This window comes from Eucyclogobius newberryi, unplaced genomic scaffold, assembly GCF_026437365.1.
Source record: "Eucyclogobius newberryi isolate DKJ021-1_F unplaced genomic scaffold, fEucNew1.0.hap1 SCAF_16, whole genome shotgun sequence".
Classification (NCBI taxonomy): domain Eukaryota; kingdom Metazoa; phylum Chordata; class Actinopteri; order Gobiiformes; family Gobiidae; genus Eucyclogobius; species Eucyclogobius newberryi.
This window is the reverse complement of record NW_027315790.1, coordinates 5,746,243-5,760,885: the sequence shown is the minus strand read 5'-3', so window position 1 is coordinate 5,760,885 and position 14,643 is coordinate 5,746,243. Positions and strand designations below refer to the sequence as shown.

The 14,643-nt window shown below is 45.2% G+C and overlaps 1 protein-coding gene across 1 annotated transcript in view; it reads left to right on the top strand.

The window, feature by feature from the left end:
* The window catches only part of anln (anillin, actin binding protein), a 38,421-nt gene that overhangs the window by 10,777 nt on the left and 13,001 nt on the right, over positions 1-14,643 (top strand). Inside the window, exons 7-13 of the mRNA XM_072447339.1 lie at positions 782-984; positions 1,537-1,641; positions 1,714-1,822; positions 2,829-3,181; positions 4,643-4,767; positions 4,852-4,993; positions 5,867-6,002. Coding sequence (XP_072303440.1) covers positions 782-984; positions 1,537-1,641; positions 1,714-1,822; positions 2,829-3,181; positions 4,643-4,767; positions 4,852-4,993; positions 5,867-6,002 — 1,173 coding nt within the window. The remainder of the gene's footprint in view (positions 1-781; positions 985-1,536; positions 1,642-1,713; positions 1,823-2,828; positions 3,182-4,642; positions 4,768-4,851; positions 4,994-5,866; positions 6,003-14,643) is intronic.

Sequence of the window (14,643 nt, the reverse complement as noted above, 5' to 3'; positions counted from 1 at the left end):
CAGGAAGTGTCTTGCTCAGTAACACAGCAGTATATGGGCTTTACTAAATCAAATTTAAATAATCTTTTAACCTCGTCAAAAGTGTTTCCTCAAAGTTGTTGTTTGATTGATTCCTGCATGTTTGAGTTAATCCTGTTTTGTTCTGTAACTGAGGCTCAAGTGCTCAGAAAATTCCTGTTTTCACCTATCCCCTATCCCCGCCCACATCCCTGTACTTAGCTGTGATTATTAGAAAAATGCAGACTCCCGGTGACACATGTAGGGTTTAAAATGTCACATAGCCACTAACCACTAACCCTGACCCAGTTCTGCCTCCCAACCACCACTTTGCAGTGTGGCTATGCTAGCAAATGTTTAATTTTTATAATTTATGTAAAGTGGATAAAGTTAGGGTTAGCCACAATTAATTTGGTTAAGGTCAGGGCTTCAGGACAGGTGAGCTGACCGGGCGTTGTGTTAAAATGACAATCTGCTGTTTTTTACGGTGAAATGTCACAATGAAGAGGCGGGGCTTAGCAGTTTAGATCAGGAAGTCAGTGGACCTGTTTCTATTACTAAGCCATTTTATCAATTAATATATTACTGTTCACAATGACCAAAATGCACCATAATAATTTACTCATAGTTATAGTTCAACTTAAAGTACCTGGAGAAAGCATAATACGTCTCCTTTAACAAACTAAGAAGTGACAATACAATTTTGTTCACTCTTTAGAGCAAAGTTCTGCAGAAAAAACAATTATATTCTGTAGATTCTCTGATTAACTTGATCTTCTTGAAGGTGTGAAGTCTTTCCTGGAGCGCTTCGGAGAGAAGTGTCAAGAGCGTGCCATCCTGAGCACTCCAACAGGGGTCAGAGGTCAGCCAAAGACCCCTGCTGTGACCTCAGCAGTGACCCCCAACACCAGACTGGTGCAGGAGAAGCTCCGAGCTGCCCAGGCCAGCAACACCACCTCTGCAGACCTCACCCAGAGACACAAGATGGTGGGTGTGGTGGGCGTGGTCACAATACAAACGTTTCAAATACATGGGCCTGATACTCGATACACGCTTATGACGTAGAACGCTCTTTTTAACTTCAAATAATTGCAGTTTCTTTTGAACCGGCTCGAGAAAAATGTTTTGTATTGCCATGTTTGAACTTCTTGACACAGTAAGTTTAACAAAACAAGAATAAATTGGGGAAATTCTGAATTTTAAAAAAACGCACTTCAAAACAACAACAGTACATTTCTGTTGATGAATAATGTTCTGTTGTTGCTATTTTCTTTTTCAATATCAATCTTGGCGTTGGTCAATAATGCAATATTGATATTTCTGTGATATATTGCGCCCTACTTTCTTTGTTCCCATCTGGTCTTTTATTTGTTCTGATAAAGCTCAAGCTCATTCTAATACTGCTCAGTCTCAATGTAGTGTCTGGTTTGCTAGTTTTAGTATTTATTATTTGATTTTCTATACTTTTTACAACCCAAGACTGGTCGTACTATTACATTCTGTGTTTTATAACTGGGCATGTTCATGTGTTGGTTTCAGGAGCGTGAGTCGGAGCTGGCTCAGATCCGAAACCGCTTCCAAAAGGCCAACAACATGTGGAAGAACAAGGACGACGGGTCAGACAAGACGAGCGCGGACGCAGGGGTCAGTGTCCCTAGAACACGCGCTGCGTTTTGTGTTTGCAGCCGTTACAAAAGCCTTTTTCTTACACTTCAGAAACCAATGAACAGCTCAGAGGAGAGCGAGGCGCCTTCCTGTCACTCAGACCAGCCAACAGCGCCCCCTGTGGACAAAACGCAGAGCCCAACCAAAAGTGTACAATCAGGTAAGATAAGATAATCCTTTAATATCCACACAAGGGGAAATTTCATTGTTGCACTGCAGTAGAAAGAGGAGGAAAGGACAGATTATAGGAAGTTTCAAAACACACTCTTAATAGAAGAACTCTTATGAACAAAACAAAAAACTCTTATGAACAAAACTCCTCTCCTGTCTTAATAGGGAATGGAGGGGGGAAATAAAATAAAATAGATGATAAAAATAAAGATAAAAATCAGATAATAATAATAAAATAATGATAATAGAATAAAATAAAGTAAAGTAAAAATAACTAGCACAAGACTAGGTAATACTATTAGCAGGTAAGTAAACCGTATACAAAAACAAAATAGAACGCTCTTATTTACAGGTATTGCACATGGTTGATTCAGGTACTTTAACATTTCAATAATACTTTAATACAATGTTTCAATTATTGTGGGAAGAAACTCTACGATTCAGTGATTTATTTACAGTTATTGACTCGTAACAAAGTGTGACCAGCTTCATGAAAGTGAAACAAACGGCCACGTAAAAAGAACTATACATTTAGGTATACGTTTTTGAAGAGATTGAATTGAAATAACTTAATTTAGCTTCTGAAATGGTTAAAACGTGTTATTACGTTTTTTAAGTTTATATTTTACTTCCTGATTGTAGATCATGACATAACTGCGATCGTGTTGTTCTCTGGCCCACATAAATGATTATTTGACAAATTAAAAGGTTTGAGGACAACAAAGAGGGTCAGAAAAATGTGTTCAATGTTAATTGTGAGACCAAAGTTTGCACGGATTGAATTTTGACTCAAATTGGGGAATTACACGCAATAAATGTGATGAATCTAAAACAAATGATTTTAATCTGTAATAATCTGCATTCCTTTTAGTGCCTGGTTAAGTTGTCGTTTTTACCCAGCTTGACATTCATTCTTACAGATGATACAACGCTGCCATTGACGACACAAAAATGTAACTAAAGCAATGTAACGTTCTTCCTCTGAACTCTTTCAGGGTTCCTGGAATCGCCTCCAGCTCTGGCGTCCAGCCCTCTAAAAGCGGTCAGACAAATCGTAGTAGAACCCGTCAGCAAGAGTCCAGAAGAAGAGGAGAGGAAACGGGACGAGGAAGTCAACGAAACAGAGATGAACGTGGATGGATCTGTGAACTCCTCCAGCGAGCAGAACGTGGACGGCTCCGTCAACTCTGCCGTCATCAACGAGCTGTTCCACGGCGTCCTGGAGCAGAGCGAGGAGCAGAGCGGCGAGGAGGAGGACGAAGACCCTCTGAACATCTCCTCCATGTCGCTGCTGGCTCCGCTGGTCGAGACCGTGGCTGCTGCGGCCAAGAGTCCAGAGAGGATGATGGTGCGCACCTTATTACGCACCCTATTACACGCGTTATTACACACGTTATTACACACGTTATTACACTAAACTACTTCAAACTAAACTGTCACTGTCAAAACCTGGCCTTGTTTTTAGTCTTTGGTCAAATGAGACACATTCAGATGATGGACACATTTCCCTGGATCGTCCCGTCTGCTGATGTCATGTATTGTGCAGTCCTGATATTGTGTTGTCCAAAAATATACTAATAATACAAAAAATGGTGTCAAACCCAAGTACTCATTTGATTTTGAATACCGTGAATCAAATATGTCCTCCATCCATCTTGTACCTTTTTATCCGGGGCCGGGTCGCGGGGGCAGCAGTCTAAACCGGGACCCCCAGACTTCCTTCTCCCCAGACACTTCCTCCAGATCCTCCGGGGGGATCCCGAGGTGTTCCCAGGCCAGCCGAGAGACATAGTCCCTCCAGCGTGTCCTGGGTCTTCCCCGGGGCCTCTTACCGGTGGGACATGCCTGAAACACCTCCAGAGGGAGGCGCCCAGGAGGCATCCGGAACAGATGCCCGAGCAACTCAGGAGGAGCAGCGGCTCTACTCCGAGCTCCCCTCGTGTGGCCGAGCTCCTCACCTTATCTCTAAGGGAGCGCCCAGCCACACGGCGGAGGAAACTCATTTCGACCGCTTGTATCCGCGATCTTGTTCTTTCGGTCACTACCCAAAGCTCATGACCATAGGTGAGGGCAGGAACGTAGACCGACCGGTAAATAGAGAGCTTTGCCTTTCGGCTCAGCTCCCTCTTTACCACAACGGTCCGATGCAGCGTCTGCATCACTGCAGCCGCTGCACCGATCCCCCTGTCGATCTCACGCTCCATCCTTCCCTCACTCGTGAACAAGACCCCGAGATACTTGAACTCCTCCACTTGAGGCAAGGACACCCCACCCACCCGGAGAGGGCAAGACACCTTTTCAAATATGTCCTGTATTAGTGAAATAATTTAGTTAGTCCAATTATAGTTTAGTAATAGTGAATTTACTATAATAATAATAATTTATTTTCTTAACGATTTTGTTGGAATTGTCTGGAAATTCTCAGCTTTATATATATATATATATTTTTCATTTACCAACTTAATCCTATAAAATATATTATATTTAGGACAAATTTGGAATATTTTAGAATAGTCTGGAAACGGCGGTGATTCAAATCCAAGTGTGTAACAAATGCTCAAAGGCAAATTGGGTTGATTGTCTTGAAAGAAAGTTTAATAGATTTTTTGTTTTGTTTTTTATTAATTAAAATTTCGCACTCTATTTTGAAACCAAGGAAAAGGCTCGCTTGACCCACAGACAAATCAGTTGTTCTTGAAAGACTTGTGATATTATAGACCCAGAAAGCACCTTCAATATGACGTCGATGAGGATGAAGTCTTTTTTACTCAAAATGGGGTCATGAAAAATAGTCTTTTACTTTCCACAGACCTCGACTCCGGCCTCCTCGTTCATGAAGAGCCCTCTGGAAAAGACCCCGAGGACCAAACTGAGGCGGTCGCTCTCTTCCGACAGCATCCACGTCCTGAGCCCCGAGCACCGGCTGCCCTACAGGTGCCAGCGCCGGACACGCACGACAAACCGCACGACAAACCGCTGGACCGTGAAGTGACACGTGTTTATTCTTTTTCCTGTCAGCATCGACGCGTACAGATCCACCAGACTGAAGGAAACGGAAAGGCCGAGCATAAAGCAAGTGATCGTGAGGAAAGAGGACGTGTCCCAGAGAGCGGAGCCGCCCCGGGGCTCCAGTCTGTTCAGCGCCAAGCAGAGGATGAAGGTTTGTACTGCGGAAAAGAGGCACCACAAAGGCACATTTAGTGTTAGAGTTCATTAGGATTGTTAAAAATAATCAAGACCCAGAGACTAAACGGAGATGGACTCATTTGAACAAGTGTTAATAAAATTACATAAATAAAACATTTGACATTTCCTGAACGGTTGAATTAATTTTTGTTGGATATAAGACATTAGAATTTTTTTAATTATCATTATATTGTGGTATCAACATTGTTAGTCTTTCCTTTAGTGTCAGTTTTGAGTTAGAAATGTTTTCATATTGTATTTCAAATTAAAGGACCCGTTTTATGCGTTATTTGTATTATTTTTAGCCTTTAAACATGCTCTTGAGGACCGGAGTTTGGCATCTCATGATTTAGAACTAAAAATGTTTTATTACAAACGATTACATTTGGATCTCTGCCGTTTCCCCCTGGGACCAGCTGAGCTTTGGCGCCGTCTACTGGCGGCAGCAAGAATTACACCACATTTTAAGCTAAACATTTCAGCTCATTTCAAGCTGGTCTTTCACGCACTGATCATGATTTGACGGTAGAAATTCACAGAAGGAGTCAAGAGATGATTTATGGCCTTAAAAACAGCAAAGAAGATTTTCAGAGCCACGTCACATGTCGAGAAAACATCAGTTATCGAGGAGATTTCGAATGTGAGTGTTTTTGAGGCTCAGAGACGCTTTACCAAACTGGAAGTCCTTTAATTTAGTTTGCTGTATGATTTTGTAGCTTTCATAATCCTTGATACTTGTTGATGAATTTGAATGTGATCACCGGTAATCCGGGCGTGTCCGGTTACAAATACATTGTACTTTGAATTTGAGCGTTGGATTCACTCGTCGCTCACCGTCGCTTTTCAGATTTTGACCAACGACATGAACCTGCAGCAGACGGTGATCCACCAGGCGAGTCAGGCCCTGAACTGCTGCACAGACGAGGAGCACGGCAAAGGATCTCAGGTGGAGGCCGAGGCCGAGCGGCTGCTGCTGGTGGCAAGTGAGTCCTGTCCACACACACTGAAGAATACTGTCCTGTCCTGTCCAAACACACTGAAGAATACTGTCCTGTCCTGTCCAAACACACTGAAGAATACTGTCCTGTCCTGTCCAAACACACTGAAGAATACTGTCCTGTCCTGTCCACACACACTGAAGAATACTGTCCTGTCCTGTCCTGTCCAAACACACTGAAGAATACTGTCCTGTCCTGTCCTGTCCAAACACACTGAAGAATACTGTCCTGTCCTGTCCTGTCCACACACACTGAAGAATACTGTCCTGTCCTGTCCTGTCCACACACACTGAAGAATACTGTCCTGTCCTGTCCACACACACTGAAGAATACTGTCCTGTCCTGTCCAAACACACTGAAGAATACTGTCCTGTCCTGTCCAAACACACTGAAGAATACTGTCCTGTCCTGTCCAAACACACTGAAGAATACTGTCCTGTCCTGTCCACACACACTGAAGAATACTGTCCTGTCCTGTCCAAACACACTGAAGAATACTGTCCTGTCCTGTCCACACACACTGAAGAATACTGTCCTGTCCTGTCCAAACACACTGAAGAATACTGTCCTGTCCTGTCCAAACACACTGAAGAATACTGTCCTGTCCTGTCCTGTCCACACACACTGAAGAATACTGTCCTGTCCTGTCCTGTCCAAACACACTGAAGAATACTGTCCTGTCCTGTCCTGTCCAAACACACTGAAGAATACTGTCCTGTCCTGTCCTGTCCAAACACACTGAAGAATACTGTCCTGTCCTGTCCAAACACACTGAAGAATACTGTCCTGTCCTGTCCTGTCCAAACACACTGAAGAATACTGTCCTGTCCTGTCCTGTCCAAACACACTGAAGAATACTGTCCTGTCCTGTCCTGTCCAAACACACTGAAGAATACTGTCCTGTCCTGTCCTGTCCTGTCCAAACACACTGAAGAATACTGTCCTGTCCTGTCCTGTCCAAACACACTGAAGAATACTGTCCTGTCCTGTCCAAACACACTGAAGAATACTGTCCTGTCCTGTCCTGTCCAAACACACTGAAGAATCCTGTCCTGTCCTGTCCAAACACACTGAAGAATACTGTCCTGTCCTGTCTTGTCCAAACACACTGAAGAATACTGTCCTGTCCTGTCCTGTCCTGTCCTGTCCAAACACACTGAAGAATCCTGTCCTGTCCTGTCCAAACACACTGAAGAATACTGTCCTGTCCTGTCCTGTCCAAACACACTGAAGAATACTGTCCTGTCCTGTCCTGTCCAAACACACTGAAGAATACTGTCCTGTCCTGTCCTGTCCACACACACTGAAGAATACTGTCCTGTCCTGTCCTGTCCACACACACTGAAGAATACTGTCCTGTCCTGTCCTGTCCAAACACACTGAAGAATACTGTCCTGTCCTGTCCAAACACACTGAAGAATACTGTCCTGTCCTGTCCAAACACACTGAAGAATACTGTCCTGTCCTGTCCTGTCCAAACACACCGAAGAATACTGTCCTGTCCTGTCCAAACACACTGAAGAATACTGTCCTGTCCTGTCCAAACACACTGAAGAATACTGTCCTGTCCTGTCCAAACACACTGAAGAATACTGTCCTGTCCTGTCCTGTCCAAACACACTGAAGAATACTGTCCTGTCCTGTCCAAACACACTGAAGAATACTGTCCTGTCCTGTCCACACACACTGAAGAATACTGTCCTGTCCTGTCCACACACACTGAAGAATACTGTCCTGTCCTGTCCTGTCCACACACACTGAAGAATACTGTCCTGTCCTGTCCTGTCCACACACACTGAAGAATACTGTCCTGTCCTGTCCACACACACTGAAGAATACTGTCCTGTCCTGTCCAAACACACTGAAGAATACTGTCCTGTCCTGTCCAAACACACTGAAGAATACTGTCCTGTCCTGTCCTGTCCAAACACACTGAAGAATACTGTCCTGTCCTGTCCTGTCCAAACACACTGAAGAATACTGTCCTGTCCTGTCCAAACACACTGAAGAATACTGTCCTGTCCTGTCCAAACACACTGAAGAATACTGTCCTGTCCTGTCCAAACACACTGAAGAATACTGTCCTGTCCTGTCCTGTCCAAACACACTGAAGAATACTGTCCTGTCCTGTCCTGTCCAAACACACTGAAGAATACTGTCCTGTCCTGTCCTGTCCAAACACACTGAAGAATACTGTCCTGTCCTGTCCAAACACACTGAAGAATACTGTCCTGTCCTGTCCTGTCCAAACACACTGAAGAATACTGTCCTGTCCTGTCCTGTCCAAACACACTGAAGAATACTGTCCTGTCCTGTCCAAACACACTGAAGAATACTGTCCTGTCCTGTCCAAAACACACTGAAGAATACTGTCCTGTCCTGTCCAAACACACTGAAGAATACTGTCCTGTCCTGTCCAAACACACTGAAGAATACTGTCCTGTCCTGTCCAAACACACTGAAGAATACTGTCCTGTCCTGTCCTGTCCAAACACACTGAAGAATACTGTCCTGTCCTGTCCTGTCCAAACACACTGAAGAATACTGTCCTGTCCTGTCCAAACACACTGAAGAATACTGTCCTGTCCTGTCCTGTCCAAACACACTGAAGAATACTGTCCTGTCCTGTCTTGTCCAAACACACTGAAGAATACTGTCCTGTCCTGTCCAAACACACTGAAGAATCCTGTCCTGTCCTGTCCTGTCCAAACACACTGAAGAATACTGTCCTGTCCTGTCCTGTCCAAACACACTGAAGAATACTGTCCTGTCCTGTCCAAACACACTGAAGAATACTGTCCTGTCCTGTCCTGTCCAAACACACTGAAGAATACTGTCCTGTCCTGTCCTGTCCAAACACACTGAAGAATACTGTCCTGTCCTGTCCAAACACACTGAAGAATACTGTCCTGTCCTGTCCTGTCCAAACACACTGAAGAATACTGTCCTGTCCTGTCCTGTCCAAACACACTGAAGAATACTGTCCTGTCCTGTCCACACACACTGAAGAATACTGTCCTGTCCTGTCCTGTCCAAACACACTGAAGAATACTGTCCTGTCCTGTCCTGTCCAAACACACTGAAGAATACTGTCCTGTCCTGTCCAAACACACTGAAGAATACTGTCCTGTCCTGTCCTGTCCAAACACACTGAAGAATACTGTCCTGTCCTGTCTTGTCCAAACACACTGAAGAATACTGTCCTGTCCTGTCCTGTCCTGTCCAAACACACTGAAGAATCCTGTCCTGTCCTGTCCTGTCCAAACACACTGAAGAATACTGTCCTGTCCTGTCCTGTCCAAACACACTGAAGAATACTGTCCTGTCCTGTCCTGTCCAAACACACTGAAGAATACTGTCCTGTCCTGTCCTGTCCAAACACACTGAAGAATACTGTCCTGTCCTGTCCAAACACACTGAAGAATACTGTCCTGTCCTGTCCAAACACACTGAAGAATACTGTCCTGTCCTGTCCAAACACACTGAAGAATCCTGTCCTGTCCTGTCCTGTCCAAACACACTGAAGAATCCTGTCCTGTCCTGTCCTGTCCTGTCCAAACACACTGAAGAATCCTGTCCTGTCCTGTCCTGTCCAAACACACTGAAGAATACTGTCCTGTTCTGTCCTGTCCAAACACACTGAAGAATACTGTCCTGTCCTGTCCAAACACACTGAAGAATACTGTCCTCTCCTGTCCAAACACACTGAAGAATACTGTCCTGTCCTGTCCAAACACACTGAAGAATACTGTCCTGTCCTGTCCTGTCCAAACACACTGAAGAATACTGTCCTGTCCTGTCCTGTCCAAACACACTGAAGAATACTGTCCTGTCCTGTCCAAACACACTGAAGAATACTGTCCTGTCCTGTCCTGTCCAAACACACATACTGTCCTGTCCTGTCCTGGTCCAAACACACTGAAGAATCCTGTCCTGTCCTGTCCTGTCCAAACACACTGAAGAATACTGTCCTGTCCTGTCCTATCCAAACACACTGAAGAATCCTGTCCTGTCCTGTCCAAACACACTGAAGAATACTGTCCTGTCCTGTCCTATCCAAACACACTGAAGAATACTGTCCTGTCCTGTCCAAACACACTGAAGAATACTGTCCTGTCCTGTCCAAACACACTGAAGAATACTGTCCTGTCCTGTCCAAACACACTGAAGAATACTGTCCTGTCCTGTCCTGTCCAAACACACTGAAGAATACTGTCCTGTCCTGTCCAAACACACTGAAGAATACTGTCCTGTCCTGTCCAAACACACTGAAGAATACTGTCCTGTCCTGTCCAAACACACTGAAGAATACTGTCCTGTCCTGTCCAAACACACTGAAGAATACTGTCCTGTCCTGTCCTGTCCTTCCAAACACACTGAAGAATACTGTCCTGTCCTGTCCTGTCCAAACACACTGAAGAATACTGTCCTGTCCTGTCCTGTCCAAACACACTGAAGAATACTGTCCTGTCCTGTCCAAACACACTGAAGAATACTGTCCTGTCCTGTCCTGTCCAAACACACTGAAGAATACTGTCCTGTCCTGTCCTGTCCAAACACACTGAAGAATACTGTCCTGTCCTGTCCAAACACACTGAAGAATACTGTCCTGTCCTGTCCACACACACTGAAGAATACTGTCCTGTCCTGTCCAAACACACTGAAGAATACTGTCCTGTCCTGTCCAAACACACTGAATAATACTGTCCTGTCCTGTCCAAACACACTGAAGAATACTGTCCTGTCCTGTCCAAACACACTGAAGAATACTGTCCTGTCCTGTCCTGTCCAAACACACTGAAGAATACTGTCCTGTCCTGTCCAAACACACTGAAGAATACTGTCCTGTCCTGTCCTGTCCAAACACACTGAAGAATACTGTCCTGTCCTGTCTTGTCCAAACACACTGAAGAATACTGTCCTGTCCTGTCCTGTCCAAACACACTGAAGAATACTGTCCTGTCCTGTCCACACACACTGAAGAATACTGTCCTGTCCTGTCCAAACACACTGAAGAATACTGTCCTGTCCTGTCCAAACACACTGAAGAATACTGTCCTGTCCTGTCCAAACACACTGAAGAATACTGTCCTGTCCTGTCCAAACACACTGAAGAATACTGTCCTGTCCTGTCCTGTCCAAACACACTGAAGAATACTGTCCTGTCCTGTCCTGTCCAAACACACTGAAGAATACTGTCCTGTCCTGTCCTGTCCAAACACACTGAAGAATACTGTCCTGTCCTGTCCAAACACACTGAAGAATACTGTCCTGTCCTGTCCTGTCCAAACACACTGAAGAATACTGTCCTGTCCTGTCCTGTCCAAACACACTGAAGAATCCTGTCCTGTCCTGTCCTGTCCAAACACACTGAAGAATACTGTCCTGTCCTGTCCTGTCCAAACACACTGAAGAATACTGTCCTGTCCTGTCCAAACACACTGAAGAATACTGTCCTGTCCTGTCCTGTCCAAACACACTGAAGAATACTGTCCTGTCCTGTCCTGTCCAAACACACTGAAGAATACTGTCCTGTCCTGTCCAAACACACTGAAGAATACTGTCCTGTCCTGTCCTGTCCAAACACACTGAAGAATACTGTCCTGTCCTGTCCTGTCCAAACACACTGAAGAATACTGTCCTGTCCTGTCCACACACACTGAAGAATACTGTCCTGTCCTGTCCTGTCCAAACACACTGAAGAATACTGTCCTGTCCTGTCCTGTCCAAACACACTGAAGAATACTGTCCTGTCCTGTCCAAACACACTGAAGAATACTGTCCTGTCCTGTCCTGTCCAAACACACTGAAGAATACTGTCCTGTCCTGTCTTGTCCAAACACACTGAAGAATACTGTCCTGTCCTGTCCTGTCCTGTCCAAACACACTGAAGAATCCTGTCCTGTCCTGTCCTGTCCTGTCCTGTCCAAACACACTGAAGAATACTGTCCTGTCCTGTCCTGTCCAAACACACTGACGAATACTGTCCTGTCCTGTCCTGTCCAAACACACTGAAGAATACTGTCCTGTCCTGTCCTGTCCAAACACACTGAAGAATACTGTCCTGTCCTGTCCTGTCCAAACACACTGAAGAATACTGTCCTGTCCTGTCCTGTCCAAACACACTGAAGAATACTGTCCTGTCCTGTCCTGTCCTGTCCAAACACACTGAAGAATACTGTCCTGTCCTGTCCTGTCCAAACACACTGAAGAATACTGTCCTGTCCTGTCCAAACACACTGAAGAATACTGTCCTGTCCTGTCCTGTCCAAACACACTGAAGAATCCTGTCCTGTCCTGTCCAAACACACTGAAGAATACTGTCCTGTCCTGTCTTGTCCAAACACACTGAAGAATACTGTCCTGTCCTGTCCTGTCCTGTCCTGTCCAAACACACTGAAGAATCCTGTCCTGTCCTGTCCAAACACACTGAAGAATACTGTCCTGTCCTGTCCTGTCCAAACACACTGAAGAATACTGTCCTGTCCTGTCCTGTCCAAACACACTGAAGAATACTGTCCTGTCCTGTCCTGTCCACACACACTGAAGAATACTGTCCTGTCCTGTCCTGTCCACACACACTGAAGAATACTGTCCTGTCCTGTCCTGTCCAAACACACTGAAGAATACTGTCCTGTCCTGTCCAAACACACTGAAGAATACTGTCCTGTCCTGTCCAAACACACTGAAGAATACTGTCCTGTCCTGTCCTGTCCAAACACACTGAAGAATACTGTCCTGTCCTGTCCAAACACACTGAAGAATACTGTCCTGTCCTGTCCAAACACACTGAAGAATACTGTCCTGTCCTGTCCAAACACACTGAAGAATACTGTCCTGTCCTGTCCTGTCCAAACACACTGAAGAATACTGTCCTGTCCTGTCCAAACACACTGAAGAATACTGTCCTGTCCTGTCCACACACACTGAAGAATACTGTCCTGTCCTGTCCACACACACTGAAGAATACTGTCCTGTCCTGTCCTGTCCACACACACTGAAGAATACTGTCCTGTCCTGTCCTGTCCAAACACACTGAAGAATACTGTCCTGTCCTGTCCAAACACACTGAAGAATACTGTCCTGTCCTGTCCTGTCCAAACACACTGAAGAATCCTGTCCTGTCCTGTCCAAACACACTGAAGAATACTGTCCTGTCCTGTCTTGTCCAAACACACTGAAGAATACTGTCCTGTCCTGTCCTGTCCTGTCCTGTCCAAACACACTGAAGAATCCTGTCCTGTCCTGTCCAAACACACTGAAGAATACTGTCCTGTCCTGTCCTGTCCAAACACACTGAAGAATACTGTCCTGTCCTGTCCTGTCCAAACACACTGAAGAATACTGTCCTGTCCTGTCCTGTCCACACACACTGAAGAATACTGTCCTGTCCTGTCCTGTCCACACACACTGAAGAATACTGTCCTGTCCTGTCCTGTCCAAACACACTGAAGAATACTGTCCTGTCCTGTCCAAACACACTGAAGAATACTGTCCTGTCCTGTCCAAACACACTGAAGAATACTGTCCTGTCCTGTCCTGTCCAAACACACTGAAGAATACTGTCCTGTCCTGTCCAAACACACTGAAGAATACTGTCCTGTCCTGTCCAAACACACTGAAGAATACTGTCCTGTCCTGTCCAAACACACTGAAGAATACTGTCCTGTCCTGTCCTGTCCAAACACACTGAAGAATACTGTCCTGTCCTGTCCAAACACACTGAAGAATACTGTCCTGTCCTGTCCACACACACTGAAGAATACTGTCCTGTCCTGTCCACACACACTGAAGAATACTGTCCTGTCCTGTCCTGTCCACACACACTGAAGAATACTGTCCTGTCCTGTCCTGTCCACACACACTGAAGAATACTGTCCTGTCCTGTCCAAACACACTGAAGAATACTGTCCTGTCCTGTCCAAACACACTGAAGAATACTGTCCTGTCCTGTCCTGTCCAAACACACTGAAGAATACTGTCCTGTCCTGTCCTGTCCAAACACACTGAAGAATACTGTCCTGTCCTGTCCAAACACACTGAAGAATACTGTCCTGTCCTGTCCAAACACACTGAAGAATACTGTCCTGTCCTGTCCAAACACACTGAAGAATACTGTCCTGTCCTGTCCTGTCCAAACACACTGAAGAATACTGTCCTGTCCTGTCCTGTCCAAACACACTGAAGAATACTGTCCTGTCCTGTCCTGTCCAAACACACTGAAGAATACTGTCCTGTCCTGTCCTGTCCAAACACACTGAAGAATACTGTCCTGTCCTGTCCAAACACACTGAAGAATACTGTCCTGTCCTGTCCAAAACACACTGAAGAATACTGTCCTGTCCTGTCCAAACACACTGAAGAATACTGTCCTGTCCTGTCCAAACACACTGAAGAATACTGTCCTGTCCTGTCCAAACACACTGAAGAATACTGTCCTGTCCTGTCCTGTCCAAACACACTGAAGAATACTGTCCTGTCCTGTCCTGTCCAAACACACTGAAGAATACTGTCCTGTCCTGTCCAAACACACTGAAGAATACTGTCCTGTCCTGTCCTGTCCAAACACACTGAAGAATACTGTCCTGTCCTGTCTTGTCCAAACACACTGAAGAATACTGTCCTG